This window comes from Callospermophilus lateralis, chromosome 9 (genome assembly GCF_048772815.1).
Source record: "Callospermophilus lateralis isolate mCalLat2 chromosome 9, mCalLat2.hap1, whole genome shotgun sequence".
Classification (NCBI taxonomy): domain Eukaryota; kingdom Metazoa; phylum Chordata; class Mammalia; order Rodentia; family Sciuridae; genus Callospermophilus; species Callospermophilus lateralis.
Window position 1 is genome coordinate 32,448,032 of NC_135313.1, and position 27,440 is coordinate 32,475,471.

Sequence of the window (27,440 nt, forward strand, 5' to 3'; positions counted from 1 at the left end):
TGGGGAAAAAGGCACACTCATACATTGCTGGTGGGACTGCAAATTGGTGCAGCCAATATGGAAAGCAGTATGGAGATTTCTTGGAGAACTGGGAATGGAACCACCATTTGACCCAGCTATCCCTCTCCTTGGTCTATTCCCAAAGGACTTAAAAACAGCATACTACAGGGACAAAGCCACATCAATGTTTATAGTAAGTAGCACAATTCACAGTAGCTAAACTGTGGAACCAAACTAGTTGCCCTTCAGTAGATGAATGTATAAATTAAGTGTGGTATATATACATGGAATACTACTCAGCATTAAAAGAGAATAAAATCATGGCATTTGCTGGTTGGAGTTGGAGAAAATAATGCTAAGTGAAGTAAGCCAATCCTCAAAACCAAATACCCAAAGTTTTTCTCTGATATAAGTATGCTGTTTCATAATGGGATTGGGTGGGGGAGCATGGGAAGAACAGACAAACTCTAGACAGGGCAAAGGGAAGGGGAGGTGAAGGGAGGGCGCATGGGGGAAGAAAAGATGGTGGAATGAAATGGACATCATTACCCTAAGTATATGTATGAAGACACAAATGGTGTGACTCTATTTTTTGTATACAACCAAAAATATGAAAAACTGTGCTTTATATGTGTAATATGAATTATAATGCATTCTGCTGTCAAACATAACAAATTAGAATAAAAAAAAGAAAACAGACTTTGGATACATTGGGAGACCACCACTGAAAATCCTTCCAGACCTGCTTTTGGATTTGTTTTTATTAAGCTTCACCCTTTTCATTTGCTCTAATATATACATATATATATATATATATTTTTTTTTTAAGAGAGAGAGAGAGAGAGAGAGAGAGAGAGAGAGAGAGAGAGAGGGAGGGAGGAAAGAGAGAAAAAGAGAGAGAGAGAGAATTTTTAATATTTATTTTTTAGTTTTCGGAGGACACAACATCTTTGTTTGTATGTGGTGTTGAGGATCAAACCTGCCAGGCGAGCGCGCTACCACTTGAGCCACATCCCCAGCCCTTGCTCTGATATTTATACTTCTGTATTTTTAAAACACCTGCTTTTAAAAAAAATATGGCTGTAGGCAAAGGGTTGCTAGATACAGCAAACAAAAATATAGGATACAAAACTTAAACTTGAACTTCAGGTAAACCAACACTTTTTTGGGGGGAGAGTACTTGGGATTGCATTCAAGGGCACTTAATCACTGAGCCACACCCCCAGCCCTGTTTTGTATTTTATTTAGAGATAGGGTATCACTGAGTTCCTTAGCACCTCACTTTTGCTGAGGCTGGCTTTGATCTCAGGAACTGCCAGCCTCAGCCTCCTGAGCCACTAGGATTATAGGCATGCACTATCACACCTGGCCAACATATTTTTAGAATATGTAAATCCCATTGTAATCTTTGATCTGAGGATTGATCTGTGAAAAATATTTTAGGCTAAAATTCTTGTAAGCTATCTTCATGACATTTTAAATGTTTCTTCACAATTTGTGTTCTGCAACAAACAAATCTGAACTCTTAACGTGGAAGAAATTTTGAGGGCTGGGAGTACAGTTAAATGGCAGAGTGCTTGCCTAGCATACACAGGGCCCAAGGTTCCATCCCCAGCACCGGAAACAAAACAAAACTAAACAGAAGAATCTTGTGATGGGGGAATGTTGCTCTGTGATCTAGCTGTAACTGCAGAAAAGAAAAAAATTAATAATATTCTTTCTGGGCATATACTTATTGCATAATGGTCCATTTTGAGTAATAAGGATTTTGAAAAGCTCCCTTACACACTGAGGCACCTAGAAAGCCATTACCTGAGGCTGGGGAGAAGAGACCCATGGAAACAATAAGCTTCCATAGCAGGTGATCTTTAGGCTCAGCTCTAGGAGGAAATGAAAGCTACAGCACAACTGTACAAAGACGTGCATAAGCATTAAAGGAAGGTCCCAATAGAGAGCCAATCTACAAAGATCTGGAGAGCATTTTATTTTTTATTCTTTTCTGGTCATCATTTTTTTTTTTCCTGTCTAGCTTTAAACAAAAAATTAAGACACATGCAAAGAATAAGAAAGTACAGCCCAGTCACAGGAAAAAAGAAAGGAAATTAATGAAAACCATCTCTGAGGAAGGATACATTGGAGTTACTAGATTAGGGCTTTAAATTAACTATTTAAAAATGCTCAAAAATATAAGGAACCATGGACAAAGAACTAAAGGACATCAGGAAAACAAATGTCTCAATAAATGGAGAATAGCAATAAAAATAAATTATAAAAAAGGAATACAAAGATACAATAGAGATAAAAAGTAAAAAAAAAATTATAATATTCACTAGAGTGGCTCAATAGCAGATATGAGCAGAGATAAGAGGAAGAAGAATCAGAGAATTTGAAGATAGGGAAAATAAAATTATTCTATTCAGTCTGAGGAACAGAAACCTTTTTCCAATAAGGAAAAAAGGAACAGACCCTTTGAGACTTGTGAGACACTACCGACATTACTCAAATACACAAAATGGGAGTTCTAGAAGAAGAAAGAAGGGGACAGGATATTTGAAGACATAATGGCTCAAAACTCCCCAAATATAATAAAAGGAATGCATCTATGCACACATCCAAGAAATCTGACAGAGTAGGATTAAGTCAAAAAGTTCCATACTGATATACATTATGGTGAAACTGTCAAAAAACAAAGAGGGAATTTTGATATCAAGAGAAGAGACTAGAAATATACAAGGAATCTTCAATAAGATTAATAATCAATCTGAATACGGTGGTTCATGCCCATAATACCAGCAACTCAGGAGGCAAAAATAATAGATTATCATAAGTCCAAGGCTAGCCTGAGCAACTCAGTGAGGCCCTGTCTCAAAATAATAATAATAATAATAACAACAATGACGACGACTGGGAATGTAGCTCCATGGTAGAAAGCTCCAGGTTCAATCCCCAGCACTGAAAGAAAATTAAATAAATAAAAACACACACACATATACATACACAAATATATACAAACATACACATAAATTTTCACATTAAGATTTAGAAGATTTTGATTTTTTTTTTAGTTTAAAATGGCTTTTAATTGCAGTGCAACTTAAAAAAAATCTTTTAGAGATCTGTTTCTCTCTATTTATAAATTGCATACTTGCTACCTCACTCTGGTACTAGATTGTCATGCAGAGAAGCATTTTATTGACTATAGCATATTAGGTTTAAATGGATTTCCTGGAAATGAACCAAATGTTACAAACCCCTTACTTAGCAACTGAGTCTAAATTGAAGGTAAAAAGTTTCCAGGTAAACGTGCATATGATGCACATTCCATAATGGTAGGGTTGCTAACAGATAATTTTAAAAAATAGAATTTATTTGCTGAGGTGAAATAAAACAGTTTAAGGAAGATGAGGTTACATTTACTAGAATAAAATTTCACAAGAGATTTTTTCTTTAAAGAAAATGTGTGAGGCTGGCACATCTAAAGAATCCTGGCAAAGTATTCAGCCTTTCAACTGTTATCAAGGACCTCTCAAAGATCTGTCCCAGTATCCATAGCAGGGAGGACAGTTAGGCAATCTTAAGCATGTGTACGTAAAAGGATTTTCTCTGGAAACTCTTTCCTGGATACCTTTCTGAAATTTTTAAACCTTCCTATGATAAAATTCATAGGAAGGTCTTCTTTTCCCCTAATATGAAACAAAGAAATAGAGATGAGTCAGTTTAAAGTTTCAAGTTGTAGAAATTTTTTTAAAAAGCCTTTTAATTTAGAACTAAAAATTCTAACAAAGTTCAAACAAAGGAAAAATAATACCAGCAACTTAGGAGGCAAAAACAAGGCTCTACAATTGCCAGGTACTTAAGACTAATTTCATTTGCAATAGAAGCCAATCTTGAAGGGTAATCTACTGACAAAGATGACCAGTAAAGATAAATGTTCAATCTACATCTGTATGGATATCTTTATCCTCTCTCTGACATGACAACAAAAATATTCTAACCTTATTAAGGTAATCTAAAACTTAAAATAATAAATTAATTTTCACCTTTTGTTTTTTTAAGAAAATCTAGATAAATTATAAAAACATAATGCCTTCAGAAGTAATAAAATTATTATTACCTTCTTAAAATAAGAACACACTGCTAAGGAAAAAGTGAGTGATATGAATTTCTAAAACTTTAAATATGATAGTGGAAATTAAAATTTTCATAGATAACTGATATAACTGTAATAATGAAAAATAAATGGGTATTATGAAAGATACAACAACAACAACAACAAAGAGATGATAAGCACAAGAAAAATTGAGACCTAGAGTGTCAAGTGGTCCAGTATTAGCCTAATGAGAATTCCAGAAGAAAGAAATGGAAAGGAAGAAATTTTTAAACAAGTATTAGAAAAATCCTTTGATTGAGGAAAGTTCTGAATTTTATTTTCTTTCGTACTGGGGATTAAATTCAGGGGCATTTGGTCATCGAGCTACATCACCAGACCAACCAACTGATTGATTTATCTTTCTATCTATTTTGGTACCAGGGATTGAACCCAGGGGCTCTTAACCACCGAGCCACATCCCTAAGTCGCCCCTTTTTTTGAGGTATGGATACTGGAGATTGAACTCAGGGGCTCTCAACCACTGAGTCACATCCCCAGCCCTATTTTGTCTTTTATTTAGAGATAGAGTCTCACTGAGTTGTTTAGCACCTTGCTTTTGCTGAGGCTGGCTTTGACTTACGAGTCTCCTGCCTCAACCCTCCTAGCAACTGGGATTACAGGTTTGTGCCACTGCACCCAGCTTCCCCAGCCCTTTTTATGGTTTCTTTGGCGGAGGGAGGGTACTTGGGATTGAACTCAGGGGCACTCAGCCACTGAGCCACAACCCCAGCCCTTTCTGGTATTTTATTTAGAGACAGAGTCTCACTGAGTTGTTTAGCGCCTCGCTTTTGCTCAGGCTGGCTTTGAACTCGGGAGCCTCCTGTCTCAATCTACTGAGCCACTTGGATTACAGGCATGTACCACTGTGCCTGGCTCTTTTTATGTTTTGAGGCAGGTTCTCACTAAGTTGCTCAGGACCTTGCTAAGTTGCTAAGGTTGGTCTCAAATTTATGATTCTCCTGCCTCAGCCTCCTAAATCACTGGGATTACAGGCATACACCACTGTACCCAGGTTATGCATATTGTTTAAAATTTTTTTAGTTGTAGATGGACACAATACCTTTATTACTTTTATGTGGTGCTGAGGATTGAATCCAGTGCCTCACACGTGCAAGGCAAGTGCTCTCACTGAGCTACAGCCACAGCCCTGCATATTTTAAATTTTGAGACATTTTTAAACAATGTTTAGCAACATGTCTTGCTAAATTGCTTAGGGACTTGCTAAATTGCTGAGGCTGGGCTTGAACATTCAATTCTGTCTCGGCCTCCAGAGTTACTGGATTACAGGCATGTGTCACCAGCCAAACAAGTTCTGAATTTTCAAACTGAAAAATCCATTCAGTGACAAGTGAAATGAGTGAAAAGATTCATGTCAATATACATCCACGTGAAATTTCACAATTTCAATGATAAAGTAAAAGTCTTAAAAGCTTATATAAAAGAGGAAATAAGATGATAAAAACATGAGACAAAAGGCAACAAAATGAGACAGGCTCACATCAGAATTCTCATTAACAAGACTGGAAACCAGAGGGCAATGGAGAAGTGGTTTCAAAGGTGTGAAGTTGATTTTGATTTTGAAACCATTACTCAGCCAAATTATTACTCATGTGTGAGGTCAAGACTGACATGTTTTTATACCATTATTTTATTTATTTATTGTTACACAGTGCTGAGGATCGAACCCAGGGGCCCGCACTCGATAGGCGAGCGTTCTACCACTGAGTCACAACCCCAGCCCCAAGACTGACACATTTTTGAACATGGAAGAACTCATAATGTTTACCACCTAATGCAAGTACTAACACTAATTACTTGAGAAAATTCATGAAAGAAAAAATAATTTGCTAATCCCAATAGCTTAGGCAAGAGGATAGAAGGTTCATCAACTTAGCAAGGTTTTAAGCAACCTAGTGAGACCCAACCTAGTGAGACCAGTTCCAAAATAAAAAATAAAAAAGATGGGGATATAGTTTAGTGGTTAAGTGCCTCTGGTTTCAATCCTGGTACCAAACAAACAAACAACAACAACAACAAAAAGGAAAAAAAAAAAAAAGAAAATAAAGAAAAAGAAAAAACAATTTGCAAGAAAGAGAATGACATGAAATTTTTAAAAATGTTACTTCTAAGGAGACCCTAGAAAGAAGAAAGAAAGAAAAAGAGAGAAAGAAAGAAAAAGAAAGATGACAAGAAATCAAAGATAATCCACTGGATGATGATTTCTGAAACATCCTCCATAAAGCATCAGGGGGTTACAGTATCCAATATAGGACTTTTATATTCTGAGTCCAAGCACAATATTTTGTTAGCAGTAAGTACTTATATAATCACAATTATGCAAAATTCTGTTTTTATTTTATTTAAATTTTAGAGAAATCTATAGACAAAATATAAATTATCTAATAATAGATGGAATATTACAAAACTGAGAGAGGGTAAATGAAAGAAAATTTATCAAATAGGACTAAATTTAGTATTTGAGTTACAATGGTAATCTCTGGAAGGGGAAGGGAGCCCAGAACATTACTAAGGGGAGTTATTTATAAACAGTGGAAGTAAGGGAGGGTGTTTTTTCCCCTTTTCTTTCTTATGACTTTCTGTTTAATTTTTTTTGTTTACCCCATAAAACTTATTTTTAAAAGGGAAAAACAGGTCACTCTCATCAATAAAGGGTACAATAATTATAATATGAAATTTCACAATTTCAATGATAAAGTAAAAGTCTTAAAAGATTATATAAAAGAGGAAATAAGATGATAAAAACATGAGACAAACCCACTTGAATCAAACGTGTGAAATATGACATGTCAAGAACTATGTAATGTTTTGAACAACCAATAATAAAAATTAAAAAAAAAAAACATGAGACAAAAAGCAACAAAATGAGACAGGCTCACATCAGAATTCTCATTAGCAAGACTGGAAATCAGAGGGCAATGGAGAAGTGGTTTCAAAGGAGTGAAGATTGAGATGTCCAATAGAAAATGGACTAAGTGGAGAAAATGAGATAGTATATGTAGTTGATAACATTAAAAATTATAAGTTAAAAAATAAACTTCAGAAATTACCATATATTATAAATTAATCCTACTCATATAAAACAATCTTATGAATGAGTGTGAATACATAAATATTGGTAAGATGTTTTCAGATTTTTAACAATAATTTACTCAAATGGCAAGAGTCTTTGAAGAAACTTCATTACTGTAAACTACATTTTTTTTCTCCTTGGTGGTACTGAGGATCCAACTCATGGCCTCATGCATGCTAGGCATACGCTCTACCACTGAGCTACATCCCCAATCCTGTGAACTACATTTTTAATAAGAAGTTTTTTTAAAAAAATATTTGTTTTTTTAGAAGTAGTTGGACCCAATACCTTTATTTTGTTTATTTTTATGTGGTGCTGAGGATCGAACCCAGGGCTTCACACATGCTGGATGAGAGCTCTACCACTGAGCCACAATCCCAGCCCCTAGTAAAAAGATTTTTAAACTTGGGTACTTTTAAATCTAAACTACATTTTTTTACTTTATTAATCTTTTTATGTATGACAGCAGAATGCATTACAATTCATATTACACATATAGAGCACAATTTTTCATATCTCTGGTTGTATATAAAGTATGTTCCCACCAATTCGTGTCTTCCTACATGTACTTTGGATAATGATGTCCATCACATTCCACCATTATTTCTAACCCCAATGGCCCCCTTCCCTTCCCCTCCCACTCTTCTGCCCTTTCTAGAATTTGTCTATTCCTCCCATGCTCCCCCTCCTTACCCCACTATGAATCAGCCTCCTTATATCAGAAAAAACATTTGGCATTTGTTTTCTGGGGATTGGCTAACTTCACTTAGCATTATCTTCTCCAACTCCATCCATTTAGGCAAATGCCATGATTTTATTCTCTTTTATTGCTGAGTAACATTCCATTGTATATATATGCCACATTTTTTTTTTATCCATTCATCTACTGAAGGTATCTAGGTTGGTTCCACAGTTTAGCTATTTGTGAACTGTGCTGCTATAAACATTGATGTGGCTGTGTCCCTGTAGTATGCTGTTTTTAAGTCGTTTGGGTATAGACCGAGGAGAGGGATAGCTGGGTCAAATAGTGGTTCCATTCCCAGTTCTCCAAGAAATCTCCATATTGCTTTCCATATTGGCTGCACCAATTTGCAGTCCCATCAACAATGTATGAGTGTACTTTTTTCCCCACATCCTCGCCAACACTTATTGTTGTTTGTATTCTTAACAGCTGCCATTCTGATTGGAGTGAGATGAAATCTTAGAATAGTTTTGATTTGTATTTTTCTAAATGCTAGTTATGATGAGCATTTTTTCATACATTTGTTGACTGACTGTATATCCTCTTCTGAGAAGTGTCTTTTCAGGTCATTGGCCTATTTATTGATAGGGTATTTGGTTTTTTGGTGTTTAGCTTTTTGAGTTCTTTATATATCCTAGAGACTAGTGCTCTATCTGATGTGTGAGGGGTAAAAATTTGCTCCCTATTCACCTCACAGATTGTTTCTTTTGCTGAGAAGAAACTTTTTAGTTTGAATCCATCCCATTTATTGATTCTTGATTTTAATTCTTGTGCTATAGAAGTCTTACTAAGGAAGCTGGGGCCTAATTCCACATGATGAAGATTAGGGCCTACTTTTTCTTCTATTAGGTTCAGGATCTCTGGTTTAATTACTAAGTCCTTGATACATTTTGAGTTGAGTTTTGTGCATGGTGAGAAATAGGGGTTTAATTTCATTTTATTGCATATGGATTTCCAGTTTTCCCAGCACCATTTGTTGAAGAGGTTATCTTTTCTCTAATGTATGTTTTTGGCACCTTTGTCTAATACAAGATAACTGTAATTGTGTGGGTTTGTCTCTGTGTCCTCTATTCTGTACCACTGGTCTACCAGTCTATTTTGATGCCAATATCATGCTGTTTTTGTTACTATTGCTCTGTAGTATAGTTTAAGGTCTGGTAAAGTGATGCCACCTGCTTCACTCTTCCTGCTAAGGATTGCTTTAGCTATTTTGGGTCTCTTATTTTTTCCAGATGAATTTCATGATTGCTTTTTCTATTTATTTGAGGAATGTCATTGGGATTTTTATTGGAATTGCATTAAATCTGTATAGTGCTTTTCGTAGTATAGCCATTTTGATAAAATATTAATTCTTCCTATCCAAGAGCAAGGTAGATCTTTCCATCTTCTAAGGTCTTCTTTAATTTCTTTCTTTAACATTCTGTAGTTTTCATTGTAGAGATCTTTCACCTCTTTCATTAAATTGATTCCCGAATATTTTATTTGAGTCTATTGTAAATGGAGTAGTTTTCCTCATTTCCTTTTCAGAGGATTTGTCACTGATATACAGAAATGACTGTAATTTATGGATGTTGATTTTATATCCTGTTACTTTGCTGAATTCATTGATTAGTTCTAAAAGTTTTCTAGTGAAACTTTTTGTGTCTTCTAGGTATAGAATCATATCATCAGCAAATAAGTGCTAATTTAAGTTCTTCTTTTCCTATGCATTTCTTTTGTCTGTCTAATTGTTCTGGCCAGTACTTCAAGAACTATGTTAAATAGAAGTGAAAGAGGGCATCCCTGTCTTGTTCCAGTTTTTAGAGAGAATTCCTTCAATTTTTTCTCCATTTAGAATGATGTTGGCCTGGGGCTTAGCCCTTACGATGTTAAGATATGTTCCTGTTATCCCTAATTTTTCTAGTGCTAAACCATATTTTTATTAGCCATTTATCAGTCTGTAAGTATGCACTAATTAATGTTTTTAGTATTATTCTAAAGAGAATAAGATGTAATTTTAATAATGTTTAAAATATTAACATATTAATTATTCTAGCTGTTACCCAATCTAGTGAACTTCAGACACATTATTAGTCTCTAAACAGTATTTTATATTTGGAAAAAACTAAAACTGAACCAAAACTGGGGACTTTTTGTATATAAAAAATTTTGATAACATATAACATCATAAAAATCAAGTAAGTTGGATTTTTGGTATTAGAAAACTCTAAAAACTATTAACATTATTAACTGTCTATTTTTGCTTCAAAGAACATTAAAATATATCTAGTAAAAAAATAATTTTTTCTTACCAGGCTATTTTCTTTCCAGGCTTCTGGGAACTTGGGTCTCTGTTTTTCCCTAGATACAAGAACCTGCATATCTTCAAAAGTAGGATGATTTCCAACTTCTGTCTGAAAAGCCATCTGATATTCTGGTACAGATTCACCTGTGTGTGTGTAGAAAAGAATGACAATATTTTCTATTATCATAAGTGAGAATAATAGGGGTATTTTTGATAGCAGGTAAGCAAAAGAAATTGTACATGTTAAAACCTTTCAGGTATTTAGAAATCCTGTTATAGGTTTAATGCTTTATTAATAAATACTGAGAATAGTCTCAAACATTTTTAAGAAATCAAATGGTAATTTCAATGACAAGAAGGTTTTTGTTTTTGTTTTAAATTGGTGCTAGGGATCAAACTGAGGGCCTTGCACATGCTAAGAATGAACTCTACCACTGCGTTATACCTCTAGTTCTATACCTATACCTCTGGACAGTTTGTTTGTTTTGTTTTTAATTTTTTAGTTATAGATGGACACAATACATTTTATTTATTTATTTATTTTTTATGTGGTGTTGAGAACTGAATCCAGTGCCTCACATATGCCAGGCAAGTGATCTACCACTGAGCCCCAACACTATCCCTTTCCTTTTTCTTTTTGAGACAGGGTCTTGCTAAGTTGCCCACATTGGTCTTGAACTCTTGGACTCAGGCGATTCTCCTGCCTCAGCCTCCTGAGTGCTGAGATTACAGGTGAACACCACTGCACCTGACTTAATGAAAATGTTGATAAAATTAAATTTATTAATAAACATACTGTGCCATACAGAAGACCCCTGGGAGCAACACTTTGAAAACCAATGGTCTAGTGGAAATCTTGGCAAAGAACCAGGAGAATTAGACTCTTCCTGGATCCTCATCCCTGTCCCAGCCTATTGAAATGACCAAATAAATTAGAAGGAAGAACACCAGGATGGGGGTTAGGGCAGTTAGGTTCTCATCTTGAGAGCATCTCTACTTCAGAAAACTCATTTAACCATTCACACACACACACACACACACACACACACACACACACACGGTAGTTCAGTGGTAGAGGACTCACCTTGTGTGTGTAAGGCACTGAGTTTGAGCCTTGGCACTGCATAAAAATAAACAAATAAAATACAGGTATTGTGTCCATATGCAATTAATATATATATATATACTATAAAATATAAATATAAAATATAGGGCTGGGGATGTGGCTCAAGCGGTAGCGCGCTTGCCTGGCATGCGTGCGGCCCGGGTTCAATCCTCATCACCACAAACAAAGATGTTGTGTCCGCCGAAAAATAAAAAATAAATATTAAAAAATTTTCTCTCTCTCTCTCTCTAAAAAAAATATAAAATATAAAATGCCATCTGTGAACTGCAATATATTTTATATTTATAAAATGTAAGTATATATATAAAGTATATATATATATATATATATATATATATATATATATATAATTGTATATGGACACAATACCTTTATTTGTTTTTTTTTATGGGGGTGCCAAGGCTCAAATCCAGTGCCTTTCACATGCAAGGTGAGTACTCTACCACTGAGCTATAATCCCAGCCCCTTGTATTATGTTTTCAAAACAATCCATAAATTCCTTCAACGGTATTAAAAAATTACTGATTAATTCTATAATTTCCATAATCTATACAGCAGAGCCCAAGTTATTAGAATATGATACTACCTATAAATACAAGTAATATCTTTTCATACTGTAAACTCTGAAGCAATACTTAGTTCTGACCAATTACCATTAACACTGAACTTGAGAGACAAATCTGTTAAATCATGCCAGTAAGCATATCATTTTTTCCTTGAAACTCATTATAAAACCTCAGTTCATGCCATCTGTGAACTACAATATATTTACTAGTATATAGTATATATGTCTCTTGAGATATACACAGAACACATACATACACATATATTTCAAGTATTATTTATTAGCTGCTATTCTTCAAATGTTGGCTTAGTAAAATAATTAAAAATACACAATTCTACTTATTTGTTTCAATTATGTTCAAATTTAACTAGAAAACTTGCTAAATGAGATTGATGTGCAATCTTGTATGAATGCAGTGACATTAAGAATTATCAAAGAAATCAAGTGTGGTGGTGCACACTTGTGAAACCTAGTTATTTGGTAAGTTGAAGCAGGAAAACTGCAAATTGGAGGATAGCCTAGACAACCTGGTAAGACCCAGTCTTGAAATAAAATTAAAAAGGGTTGGGGATACATCACAGATGTGGAATATACCTGGATTCAAGCCCCTGTACGAGAAAAAAAAATTTTTTTTTTTTAAAGAGAGAGAGAGAGAGAGAGAGAGAGAGAGAGAGAGAGAGTGTTTTAATATTTATTTTTTAATTTTTGGCAGACATAACATCTTAGTTTGTATGTGGTGCTGCTGAGGATCGAATCCGGGCCGCACGCATGCCAGGCGAGCGTGCTACCACTTGAGCCACATCCCCAGCCCGAAAATTTTTTTTTTTAAAATTAGCAAATAAATAAAAATCTACTAAATCTTCATGGTTATACATCTAATTGTTCAATAGATACTTGTGTAGAGCTAACTTAATGTGAGCATAAAAATGAATGTTAATAACAAACTTGTCATGGAGATAATAGACTCACTAAGTTTTAAGTTTTAAGTTTTAAGTTTTAAGTTTTAAGTTTTTAAGTTTTAAGTTTTAAGTTTCCTTAAAACTTTATAATCATTGAATTGCTCAAGGGAAGTTTTACAATCTCATTTTCTTTCAAAGTGTCCAGGACAGATCAAGAATTCAACATTATCCCATACCATTCCCTGCTTCTCACCCCATTTGCTAATTATGTCTCTACCAGTTAGAGACTTTTTAGTTCTCTTCTCAAATTATACTTATTTGCTTTCTTCCTTTTACATTCTCTTATTCTTTCTTCCTTCCCTTTCCTTTATTTAAACTTTGTAGCATTTCACTCTTCCTTTATAATAAGGACACATAATTCATTTATTTTACTAATATTTTATATAGAGAGCTTTATTAAACAATGTTCCCATTTAATAATAAAGTATGTACTGCATTTTGAGGTATATCATAAAAATTTAAAATGTCTTGTTAGAATTTTATAATTATTATATGCTATTCTCTAGGTTTATTAATGAATTTATGTGATCCTTTTTTCTTTCAACTTCCACCCCATTTCATTGTTAAAATTTTTTCAAAGTGCCTTGTGCTTTCTTAACAATTTTCTTCCTATATCCCCTGTAATATGATTGTTATCTTCTCTATTTCACAGAAACTCCTCTAAAAAATGCCAATGACCTCCTCCCATTCAAATTAAAACACCATTCCTCAGTTCTATTTCATCTTGACTTCGAATTACATTTATTGTCATAAATCTTAGTTCTTAAAGATTTCTAACATTGACTTCTAAAAGACACTACTATTTTTAAGTTTTCTTATTATTTTTTGATCATTTATCTTCTTAGTGGGGGAATGCCCCAATATCCAATCTTTAATAACCAATTTTTCTCTCTTCTCATTTGTTCTGTTTATAGGAGTACATGTACTCATAAATTTTCTCTTTCTCTCTGGTGCTGGGGAACCCATGCTAGGCAAGTACTCTACCACTGAATTACTTTAATCTTAATTTTCTCAATATCTTTTTTTTTTTAAGGTCTTTAAAAATAAACTCTTCAGGAACTGCAGTTGTAGCTCAGTGGTAAAGCGCTTGCCTAACATGTGTGAGGCCCTGGGTTCAATCCTCAGTATCACATAAAGAAAAATAAATAAAATAAAAATCTTGTATCCATCTACAATTACACACACACACTCAAAGTTAAAAATAAATAAATAAATAAATAAATTCTCCAGTTGTTTATCTGGTGGAGGCGATCCCCCACTCACTGTCATGACAGGGTCACAGTGAGAAAAAGTGTTGGCAAAGCCGCTCTCCCACTGTCTTGACAGGGTCACAGTGAGGATGAATGCTGGCAAAGCCACGCTGGTTGGTGGGTAACCGAAACCATGAGACCCTTTTTTATGTAATTGGGACTTTGCATTTTCATGCTTATGTTTCTCACAGGAGGCATGAGTATGTTAAATGCCAAACAAATTAAATTTCAGATGGCTAGAACAGAACAGGTAGTTCATGCCTTGGAGGCCGTTCTACCCACCCCTCAGCATATCAAGGACAAAGTAAAAGGCTATTCTTCTATCTCAGTACATTGTGGACAAACCTAATAATGGACAACAATCATCCTCTGAAAAACAAACTCTTTGAGAACTAGTGCACCTTGACTGAGAAACAAACTCTTTGAGAACTAGTGTACCTTGACTGAGAAACAAAGAAACTCTTCGAGAAAGCAGCTCAACCAGTTTTATGAAAATAAATTTAGGAATCAATTAAAATAGCTTTATAAGACACAGTTTTAAAATAATGTTAGAAATATTATTTTATTTAGATTCTTAAGTTTAGAAATTCTTAAGTCTTTAAATGTATAGGTTTCTGATATGTTTTAAGGATGATTCATAAACTTTAGGATATTTTAAATATAAGATTTAAAGGGACTTTTTTAGATGGGAATTTTGAATTAGAAATAAAGTACAAGTTACTTTAGGTTAATGATTGGCTAGGAGACTTAGAGTCTGGTTACGTAGTTTGGCATTAGTTAATAAGGAAATAACATATCTTGGGAAAAATAGTAAATCTTGGGAAAATCTGAAGGATGTAAATTGGTGACATGTTTTATTGATGATTTTGTACTTTGATGATTGTATGGCTGGGGGTCATATCCTGGAAGAATGTAGATCGGTGTGCTCTCAATCATGGTTAAGGAAATGTCATGTCTTGGCAAAGTTTTAAATTATATAATCAATGACGTATTGTGAATCTATAATGATGAGAAAAATTGTAATAAAAAGGGGACCCAGAGAAAGCAGTTTTAGCTCTCTCTCTGGAGATTGCTCAAACGGAACGACTCCTGTCTCATCATTTCGCCGACGCCACTCCTCCTTCAGGACTCCCTGGACCCCGCTGGGGCTGGACCCCGGCATTTATCAATACCTTGTCCAAACACATCCACGATAAAATTAACCTTCCAATATAAACCAAGATCTAAACTTGTGGCTGCTATCCTCACTATTTCTCAGAACTCTGAATGCTTCTCAATCCTTCTAACAGCTAATACAGCTTTCTCTACATTTGCTCTCAGATGTACTACTCCTTCACCATTTCCACAGTGAGATTATAAAATATCTTAAAGAAATTCTCTTTTTATTCCTTTATTTTTACTTTTCACTATGATTAAAATATACATAAAATTTAGCATTTGAACCATTTTTTGAACCATATTTAAGTGTATAGTTCTGTGGCATTAATTACATTCACACGGTTGTGCAAACATCATCATCTACCTTTAGAACTATTTCTGTCTCCCTAAATTGAAACTCTCTACCCATTGAACAATAAACCCCATTTCTTTTTTCAATTTTAATTATTTCTAGTTCTTTTCAATTTTAACCCATCCTACATATTTGTTAAAACAATTTTGTATAACAAGACCTAATTGTCATTCCCCAGCAAACATCGGATATTGCCTTTTTTAATGCTTACGTGGTGCAGGCCTTGCACATTCAAGGCAAGTCCCTCTACCACTGAACTACAACCTCAGCCCCTGATAGCACTCTTCATTATTTATAAGATCAAAAGCAATAGTCATTCTTTTATTATTGAAAAATTAGTAAAAGTTTTAAAAATTATGTTGCTGGTGACAGTATACTAATACTGACGAAAGATCATTTTAGTCCGACATGCTTCTGAAACCAAAATACTAGATTAGAACGTTGAAAAAAAAAACCTGTGCCAAAATTCTAAAAATAGAATCCTTGTGATATTATGACAATTATTACTGTTTTCAGAAAAATGCCTCAATTGAGATTCTGTACTTCTAATTAACTAGAATGTACTTCTGGTGACTCCAGAAGCTGAAGCAGAAGGATCCTTAAGTTTGAAGTCAGCCTGGGCAAGTTAGTGAGACTCTGTGTCAAAAATATAAAGAGCCGGAAATATATTTTATATATATGTGTGTGTGTGTGTGTGTGTATGATACACACACACACACACACACACACACACACACATTTCTGGGTAGTAACTGGATGACCTATAGTTAATTTAAATAACCATTAATTCATTTCATTATCTATTTAGAATTATAGACTAATTTTTAATGCTTAATGCCTTTAAAGCAAAAACAACTCAACCTCACTATGAATTTGTTTTTATTAAACAGATCTACTTCATAAATTTGTCCAATGCTGGCTCTCTTTTCTATGCTTTTCATGGCATTATTCCTATAAGACTGCACATATCAAATCTTTTTGTATAGTATCCAGGAGAATGGGATATACAGACTGATAAAGTTTTTATATAATAGTGATGATGTAAAATTCTAACAAGGGGAGAAAAGCTATAAATCATTTTGACTATTTCAAGTAAACCTCAAAGAAGCAATCATATTAAATGAATAATTCCTTCACTGAAAAAAGGGAGAAGAAGAGAAGTTCAGAAAGACAGAGAGAAATGGAAAGAGAATATGGGAGGAGAAAATAAAGAAGAGAGGGAGGGAGGTGAAGATGTAGGGGGAAAAAAGGAGAATGAAAAAGAAAATGTGTTTACAAATAACCCATTGCATGGCACTAGAGCAGATTATGCTTAGTGAAGCTAGCCAATCCCTAAAAAACAAATGCCAAATGTCTTCTTTGATATAAGGAGAGCAACTAAGAACAGAGCAAGGAGGAAGAGTATGAGAAGAAGATTAACATTAAACAGGGACGAGAGGTGGGAGGGAAAGGGAGAGAGAAGGGAAATTGCATGGAAATGGAAGGAGACCCTCATCATTATACAAAATTACATATAAGAGGAAGTGAGGGGAAAGGGGAAAAAAAACAAGGGAGAGAAATTAATTACAGTAGATGGGGTAAAGAGAGAAGATGGGAGGGGAGGGGAGGGGGGATAGTAGAGGATAGGAAAGGCAGCAGAATACAACAGACACTAGTATGGCAGTATGTAAAAATGTGGATGTGTAACCAATGTGATTCTGCAATCTGTATAGGGGGAAAAAATTGGGAGTTCATAACCCACTTGAATCAAATGTATGAAATATGGTATGTCAAGAGCTATGTAATGTTTTGAACAATTAATAATAAAAAAATCACATCACAAAATATTAAAAAAAACCAAATAACCCATTGCTTCTAATTCCTTATAAATGTCAATTCAAGAAACAAATGTATCTTATCTCAATGTTCATAGAGTCCATCAGGAAAAAGACAACAGCTAAAGCAGAGATTAACATAGAAAAACCATTACTGGCAATTAATTCAAATTGTACTCAGATGAAAACTTGTAGTCCTTTTTAAAACAAAAAACAAAAACAAAAACAAAAAAACATTGTCCTGATTCACATCTTCTAATAATGTCTCTGAACACTAGATGGCAATGAACTAAAGGTTTAAACAAAAGTAAAAAAGATGTTTCCATAAAAACTGAGTTATTTAATATATGTGAGACAGAGATATAACAGTTTCACTTCAAAATATACATCAACTTATGACAGCAGTTCTTACCTGGGAAGAGGTCTGTACATCTCATAAATATCTCCCAATAGATTAATCCAAGAGCATACATGTCTACTTGTTTCAAAGCTGATTCACAGTCCCTCAGATTCACAGCTCCTTCTAGCACTTCTGGTGCCATATATCTAATTGTGCCAACCTGATAAATTAGAGTGATACTTTCAGAAACAGAATGTGGTATGTTATTTGACCCTAAGCATGTCACTGACATAAATAATTTATCTCAACTGTGCCCTTTTTGAACAATTGAACTGTGGAAAATTCATTTCAGCAAATGCTATTCATCAATCAGAAAGAATAAACTAGGAATTCCCATATGTATCAATTTTAAAAACTTAAGGCATAGTAAGAAAATTATAAAACATTGTGTATATAATTTAATATATATTTTATATATATATATATATGTTGTAGATGGACACAATATCTCTATTTATTCCTTCATTTTTATGTGATGTGTAGGATTGAACCCAGTGCCTCACACATGCAAGGCAGGTGCTCTACTGAGCTACAGCCCCAGCCCCCTAATATTTTTAAAAGTCACAAAAATACATGTATGTATATATGGACATGTGTATGTGAATACAGAGAAAAGGGTAAGGAAGGATATGTTTAACATTGTAATAGTGACTGTCAGATGGTGAACGATCTTATATCAAAATTGGGAACTCTACTCTTGCTTCAAAAATCAATTCCTGCATACTCCTTAATGTTTGTCAAAATGACTTAGAATGACAGTGATTTTCAAAATGAACTGATAATTTTAAAAAGTCTTTTATGCAATGTATTTGGTATTTCTTAATTTTATAATTCCTAATATTCTGTAACTGGAAGTTTATAAGGATAATTGTCCTGAACATAATTTCAAAGTATGTTAGTGTGATGTTTTTGTATACATTCACCTCACTTATGGCTGCATTATCTTCTTCCCCTGGGCGCACCAGTCTATTTCCAGTCAGCCTCATGGACAACCCAAAGTCACTAATAACACAGGTTCCATCATTTTTCACCAGGACATTTCTGCTGTTTAAATCTCGGTGGGAAATTGCAGGCTTATAATGATCTGTTTGGACAATTCCAAATATTTATTAATGCTTAAACAGAACTACTGAATATGAAATGAATATACAAGTAACAGAAACTACATAAACATAGAAGATGTTATTTTTCTGCCCTTTAGTTTTCTAATTAAAAAAAAAGCATAAGAAACTAAAATTTTAACTCACTTATCACTATTTTATAATGTATGTTACAACACTTGTTGCATGTATAGGTAATTAAGCAGTAAATATTCGGCTTAATCTAACAATAAACATGCTGCTGCTTCTAATTCTAACACAAACTTGTTTTTTCTCTTCCTTTCTAGGGCAGCAAAAGGAGGCAATATAGAAAGGTATACCTGACAAATTGGCATAAACACCAAAAAAGTCAGCTTGTCTAAAACAAAAACAAAGATCAATTAAAAAAACTAATGTGGTTCTAAAATTTTCATGTCTTAAGAGTGTTCTTTTTTTAAAAAAAAATTTTTAAGTTGTTGATGTACCTTTTTATTTTCTTTTAATATGCGGTGCTGAGGATCGAACTCAGTGCCTTACATATGCCAGGCAAGTACTCTGCCACTGAGCCCCAGCCCCAGCCCCTTACAGTGTTCTTCTATAGCTTAATAGGTGAAACCTGTGACAGCACATCCCGGTTCTGCCTGAGATTTTGCCATGTCTCTGAGCCCACCTCAGCACTTCAAATCTAGAAATAATTTACAATGGATCAAGAGAACAAGTAGAGAAGCTGGTATCTTCTAGAAAGTTATGAAAATTTGTTCTTTGATTTTACAGAAGTAAAGCAGTATTATACTGATTCTACTCTTAATTAACCTTAACACTACACCATAAGCTCCATGAAAGTAGAAAGAGAACATATGAAAGTAGAAAGAGAACATATTATATCTGAACTTAAAAAGGCCTGGCACAGAGTAAACAGTAAATTCTTGCTGATTGAAAGAATGAAGCTAATCTAAGCCTGTCATCTAAAACATTATATTATTTTTTCTCTATATATAGGGAAACATTATATAAACCTTGTATTTTAAAAAAATATAGCTCTCTGTCACAATTTTGGAAATTTAAAATATTTCCCTAGGTATATAGAGAAAAAGAACAATTAGAATCAAGTCAATAACAATTATAATCAAGACAATTATTGAATGATTGCATTTACTATTTGCATTTAGATTTAGTATATAGACATATTACTTCCATTAGTAAGCATTCAAATGCAATTTAACAGTGAAATTACAGAGGATCATTTTGTTGATATAAAAACTAAATCTACAAAACATTTTCTTCTCTTTCTACTTATTTTTATTAGTGCATTATAGTTGTACATAATGATGGGATTTGTTGTTACATATTTGTACATACATACATTATAATTTGGCCAATATCACTCCCCAGCACTTCATCCTCCCTTCTCAACTCCCACCCCCTTGTCCCTTTTCTCTTCTAATGTACCTTTGATTTTCATGGGATCCCTACCCACCACCTTTTTTTTCCTTTTTTCCCTCTCTTGCTTCCATATGAGAGAAAACACGACCTTCTGAGTTTGGCTAATTTCATTTAACATAACGGTTTCTAGTTTCATCCATTTTTCTGCAAATGACATAGTTCCATTTTTCCTTTTTTTTTTGAATTTTTTTATTTTCAACAAAACATTTTGAAGAAAAAAATAGTATTTCTTACTAAGGAATTTATACTCTAAATTTATTCATCTTTCTCATTTTCTTCCTTTCCCACTTTCTGTTCCAGTCTCCCATAGCTTATATTTAACTTGGCTTCTACTCAATTCCTGTAATAGCCACATCTCTTATACTCTGAAAAAAACTAAATAGAAGTAGTGGCATAATCTTGAGCTAATATTTATATAGGAAAATTTATGGAAACATTTGATGATGTATACTAATATCAAATCAATATTTAAAGATCTCATACTTCAGGGAAAACTAAGCTAATGAGGAAGAATATGTGACAAGTTATTTCCTGCTATTACTAAAAAGGAAAAAGAAAAGGTAGGGAAATGGAGTAAGAGAAAAAAGGCGGTGGGGAAGATAGAGGAAAAGAGAGAAGAGAGGACTCAGCACCAAAGCAAAGGGTAGAACTACAGAGTATTCTTTTCAGTTGACTTTCCCCTTCTAAGTTCCCCTAAGTATTCTTTTTAACCTTTTTGAGTGTGTAAGCCAGGGGCAGAATATACAATGATTTTGCCTTGGGCATAATACTGCATTAGCCAAATATGTCAAAGAAAAGTATAAAATTACTTTAAATATATATGTGTGTATATATATTTATATCTATTAATTATACTTTCATATATTTTATAATTTATAAAACATGTTACAAAATATATTACAAAATACATATATATTTTTAAACCTGAACCAAAAAAATTTTCTGTGGATATTTAGACACACACATATATATATATATGCAGAGCAAAGGACCCAGAAGGATAAACACAAACTGCTTAGTAATTTTCTGGTGAAGTCTGAATAATTTATATATATTTTTGTATATTAGATTTTTGTTGGGCAACAAGCACACATTGCTATTATCATAAGGAAAAAATTCACAGGGAAAACTAATTACAAATAAACAGGTTCAACTCCTTATTCTGAAGCAACAAATAACTGAAATAATAGTAGTAGTAGTAGTAGTAGTAGTAGTATTTCTTACTAAGGAATTTATACTCTAAGCAAAAAAATTATATCTGAAGACACTGGGAAAAAGAAAATTCTCTGAAAGGACACTTTAAATGTTTTAAAATTTTACTATATACTTGGGAACACTTTTAAGCAATAAATATAAATAGCTTTATGTTTATATTACATGAGTTTTTAAAAAGTTAACTAGTGATAATATTGGCTAATGTTTGAGAGTAACAGCTCTGTTTATTAATTTCAGCCAATGTTTGACTTGAAACCTTGCTGAATCATACAAAGCTTGAAAGGGGAATTAGGATGGTATTTTAAGTTCTGTGCTAAGCCAGCTTTTAAAAGGGGTTGCAATATCTAATTGAGTAAGGGAACACACAGCCCAATGGTTAATGTGCCAAAGCACTAGAGTAAGTGAATCAAGTTGCTGACATAGACAATAACATAGATCAATTCTGTACTCAGGAATATCAAGATGTCTAGATAAATGAACTAATAAATTATTCAAGAGAAATTATTTATATATGAAGCATTAGCTAGAAAAGATGATCTGTGCTATTATACAATGGAACAAAGATCTAAGAAACTGATACATTAAAGTTCTCTTCATTAAAGAGGTCAGGAGATTGAAAAACAATGTCAGGGTTACAGTTTAATAAGAAAATGTGCTAGGGGATGAAAGCTTAAGAAAGGGCAGAGACAGAATTATCACAGCCAAGCTAATTTAGGGGTTCCTGTGATGTGAGATGTATATTAAAGTAAAGTGAAAAAGAAAATGTATTAAAAAGAGATGCTTTCAATAACTAGCAAAAATGTGCATAAAAGCTGAGGAAGACTGTAGTTGTGACAAAAAATACAATACAGTTCTGAAACACTGGCAAAGACTGACATCTTGTCATGTACTCTCCCTTTCTTACTTAGTATTAGAAGCCAACTAATTATCTGAGGCAGCAATGCACTCAGTAAAACTCAAAAAGCAAAAACAAAAACAAAAACAATATTCCCAGCCTCTTTTGCAGCTAAGAGTGGACTAGTTCTGAGAAACAAAACATGAACATGACAGTGGAACTTATGGAGATAGAGGGAACAAATCCATTTATCTCCTCTTCCCTCCCCACCTTTTTTCCCTTACCCAGGATCCAGCATAACAATGAGATAACTTTGAAAATGAAAGCTACCTATTAAGGATGGTGTGCAAAGAAATATAAGTGCCTCAGGCCCTGATAGTACCATGGTGTTACCAAACCAATTCTGGATGGTTTGGTAGCTTTTCGTGTGTGTGTACGTGCGCGCCCTGGGGATTGAACCCAGGGCCTCATGCATGCTAAGCAAGCACTCTATCACTAAGCTGTATTCCCAGACCTTTAGATTCTTACATCAGAAAAAAAAACAACAACAACAAAAAAAACATTTTATTGAAACTACTGTTATTCCTATCTTCAATTCTCACAGATTTAGCCAAATCTAATTGTAGTTAGTAGAAGCATGGATATATAAAAATACACATTAAGTATAATAAAGATCAACCTACTGAATAAAGACCTATGTGATAATAGAACAAAAGAAGTAATTACACATTTAATTCATTTAAATAAACAGAATAAGGAAAATATAGCCTCGCTAAGAAGTTCTTAACCCAAGGTCCACAACTCTTTTTTTTTTTTTTTCTGTGCTGGGAATCAAACCTAGGGCATTGTGCATCATGCCAGGCAAACACTCTACCACTAAGCTACATTACCAGCCCAAAAGAATATTTTTGTAAGTATTCTCCCATGGTTATTACTAGAGCTTTAATTAAATTCTTAATGGAATCCATGACTCCTCTAGAGAGTCTTTAAGTTTTGTTCTTATACTTTCATTTCAAATATTTCCTCATGCTGAATAATTCAAACAATTGGTTAATAATAAATGCCTAATAATACAAATCATACTTTGAAGATAGGATTATTTTTTTTTTAAAGAGAGAGTGAGAGAGGGAGAAAAAGAGAGAATTTTTTTAATTTTTATTTTTTAGTATTTGGCAGACACAACATCTTTGTTTGTATGTGGTGCTGAGGATCCAACTCGGGCCGCACACATGCCAGGCGAGCGTACTACCGCTTGAGCCACATCCCCAGCCCAGGATTAAAATTTTGAACCCACATGTGTTATTCATCTTTTATTCATTATCTTACCTCCTCGTGGTAATTCTGTGTGAAGATAAGCCAGTCCTCTAGTCACAGAATGGGCCAGACGGCAAGAGCTTACCCAGTCACTTGTATGGAGACTCAAATACTTGCAAAGAGATCCCTTTACAGAGGAAGAAAATGTATTAAAAAATTGAAATAAATTTATTTTAACATTAAGAGGTAAGTTAGCAACCTTATTAAGGATTTGCATAGGCTAGGATTCCATGAAGATTTAATGAACCATTTTAGAGAAATTTGAAAGAAGTAGTAAGGCATTTCTATGTGAAGAAAGAAATGAATTTAACATCAATTTTTCATGTCTCATTCATATTTAAAATGATGAATGAGTATTTCCTTTTAAATTCTTTGATCTATCAAATTAATTTGAAAAAAATCTGTTACTAATACAAAACTATAAATGGTTTATAATAGAAAACAGAAGAATTTTGCAAATATATATAATGTGTCCTCTGTATCTGCATGTTTTTCATTCATAATTTTGACCAACCCAGATAAAAAAATATTCAGGGGCTGTGGGGTACATCTCAGTGGTACCTAACATACATGAAGCTTTGAGTACACCCCCAGCACCATAAAAAAGAAAAATTCAAAAAAAATTGTATCTGTACTGAACATGTACATACTATTTTTTCTTGTCATTATTCTCTAAAGAAAATATGAATAACAACTATTAACATGGCATTTATTGTGTAAGTAATCTAGAAATGATGTTTTAAGAGACTTGAACATCTGCAGTTTGGGTATGTTTGCAGGGGTTAGAAGTGGTTCTAGAAACAATCCTCAGGATACTGAGGGGTACTCTCCGTATCTGTATTACTCAAAGTGCTTATCCACAAACCACTACCAGTCTCTGATGAGATAAGGAGCTTACACCAGAATGAATGACAATCAAAGCACTGCTTCCTTCACTGAGAAAACCTGGCTACAGAAAGAGAAAAGAATAGAAAAGAAGGGAGAGAATGAGAGAATGAGAGAGGGAAATGAATAAACAGTATAGTTAGTGATGTATTTGATTCAAATATGGCACAGGATCTTTATCTCATTGCAGACCATTAATAATGAATTTGCGTACTAGCAATGCTTATTATGGTGGTCTTCCTGAAAGTCTGATTGACAGCTAGTATCAATGATTGTTTATTTCTTCTAAAGAACTTACATTGGGATAATACTCCATCACAAGCAAATACTCCATGCGTCCATCTGCAGTAACTCTCTCATCTCCAACTATAAAGCGAGCAATGTTGTCATGCTCCATCAAAGGCACTCTGTAAATGTTTTTTTCGTTGATAAAATTCTGACGGTTTGCAAAAGAAAATACTTTTACAGCTACTGGACGTTCATCCAAGGATCCTTTATATACTGCTCCATATCGACCCCGGCCAATCAGCTGTGAAGTTGTTTTTAAAAAGGCAAAGTATTAATTCACATCAAAATTAAATAATCAAACTTAAATAATGAAGCACAAATTCATGTAGTATGCTACACATCTCTATTGCTAATAGTTTACTCCATTATCAAGAAACTACTGAAGTCCGTATCTGGTATGACTGAGGAAGTTCCCACCCAACCTAGCTGTCTCACAGAACAACTGGAAACTCTGGACAAAATAAAAACAAACAAACAAAATATCTAAAGGCACTGGAGAATAAGTAAAAGGAGGTAGACTCTAAAATACCTCAAGATTTAAAAGAGAAAAATGGCATAGGATGAGCTCCCTATTTTTGTTTTTTAGCTTGATGCAGGGTTCAATCAGCTCTGTGCCGTAGAGTTAAAATGACAAGGGAAAATCTATAATCTTTCTGGACCTAAGAACCAGAGAATGTAATTTGGGGCAACTATAGCTTCTGCAAAGTGCAGATAGAATCCTGAAAAGGATGGATGCGTGGGACAGACTCTAGCTAAAGATAAAATAACTGAACCAAGACTTGAGCTTCTGCCTAAGAGACAAGTTTATAGTATGTGTTACTTACTAAAATAAGTAAAAATCAGCACACTTTAGGAAAACATGATAGATATAGTGCAGGTCTCTACAATAAAATAGTCACAATATTTGGGATGCAATAAAAAATTACTCAATATACAAAGAACCAGCAAAATGTAACCTATTCTCTTCATTTTTGGTTTCTGGGGATTTTTCTCACTTTTTATTGAAATGGGTTAAGAATTTATCATTATTGATTTAAAAACGTGTGTTATATATCATTATTTCCAGGTAAAAACTTCACATGCAGCCGGTTCTTCACAAAGGCTGTATCAAAATATAATTAAATTAGCAATGTTTGGTAAAGTTTCTTTCACTCAATCCTAGATAATGTTCCTTCTTTTTGCAGGGGGCGGGGGGTACCGGGGATGGAACTCAGGGGCACTCAACCACTGAGCCACATCCCCAGCCCTATTTTTTATTTTATTTAGAGACAGGGTCTCACTGAGTTGCTTAGAGCCTCGCCAGTTGCTAAGGCTAGCTTTGAACCCACGATCCTCCTGCTTCAGCCCCCAGAGCGATTGTGATTATAGATGTGCACCAGTGTGCCCAGCATATTCCATGTTTTAATTGGTATTTCTTTCAGTCTAGTAAACTGGACATCTTACTATCTATTTATTAGCCACATTTACTTTTCTAAACTGTCAGTTCATCTCTTCTGTATATTTTTATGCATCTTTTCTTTCAAATTGACTTATAACAGCTGTTTATCAATTTTCTTATGTACTGAAACATTTTTTCAAATTTGACTTTTTAACTTTCTTAACTATATTTTTATGCAAAAAGAAAATTATTAAAATGTTTTTATATAGTTAAATCTATCATATCTATTATTTAGTTTGGGGACCATAGTTATCAGGTCATCTCTAATAAAAATCATAAAACCACTCATCATATTAAGACTTTTAAAGTAGCTTCTGAGATATTACCAAATGAAACTTAGCAATAATTACAAAACTTGGTAATTATTATAACAGTCCACAATCTAAGAACAACCTTACCTCCAGCAGTTTCAGATTATCTAGATCAAGAGAGGGCTCTGATGCTGCTGCCTCCATCATGTTCATACTATGAAGACCTTGTTTACGGTCTCCTATAAGAACAGGAAAAAGCGTTACTAACATAGTTTTCTTAAAATGATATCTTTATTACACTTTTTACTATGTTACAGTTTTTTAAAAGCTGCAGAAGGAATACAATTATTCATCTATAAATGAAGATGAATAATAAACAACATGAAAGTTAAATTCTAAGTGATGCTCCCATAATGACTTAAAGTTTAAAACCCTAAGAAATAGTGTAGAAACTTTCAAGATTTTATTAACGTTATTTAAATGAATGAGTGATTGATGATTTCCTAAACAACCCATTAAGCCTAAGGTATATTAATGGTATCCTTAATTTGCTTCAAAATAATTCAGTGGCATTGAAGTGGGTAGTGAGCGGGGATTTACATGAAACAATACTGCTCATATATGATAACTGTTGAAACTGGGTGACAGGTATTTTGTTTGAATTTGAAACTTTTTCCAAAAACTGGGGAAATTTTTTGTTGAAGACAGAATGGGAGTTTCAGTAGCACAGAGGTTTTTTTTTGTTTTTTTTTTTTTAACATTCAGCATAGAGATTTAAATAAAAGAAAATAAATTCTGATT

The 27,440-nt window shown here is 33.7% G+C and overlaps 1 protein-coding gene across 1 annotated transcript in view; it reads right to left on the bottom strand.

The window, feature by feature from the left end:
- Bmpr2 (bone morphogenetic protein receptor type 2) overlaps positions 1 to 27,440 on the bottom strand; it is a 176,169-nt gene that overhangs the window by 16,442 nt on the left and 132,287 nt on the right. The window contains exons 5-10 of the mRNA XM_076865429.2: positions 26,787 to 26,878; positions 24,961 to 25,191; positions 23,790 to 23,904; positions 18,815 to 18,975; positions 17,904 to 18,051; positions 10,275 to 10,411 (exon numbers count right to left, since the gene is read on the bottom strand). Coding sequence (XP_076721544.1) covers positions 10,275 to 10,411; positions 17,904 to 18,051; positions 18,815 to 18,975; positions 23,790 to 23,904; positions 24,961 to 25,191; positions 26,787 to 26,878 — 884 coding nt within the window. The remainder of the gene's footprint in view (positions 1 to 10,274; positions 10,412 to 17,903; positions 18,052 to 18,814; positions 18,976 to 23,789; positions 23,905 to 24,960; positions 25,192 to 26,786; positions 26,879 to 27,440) is intronic.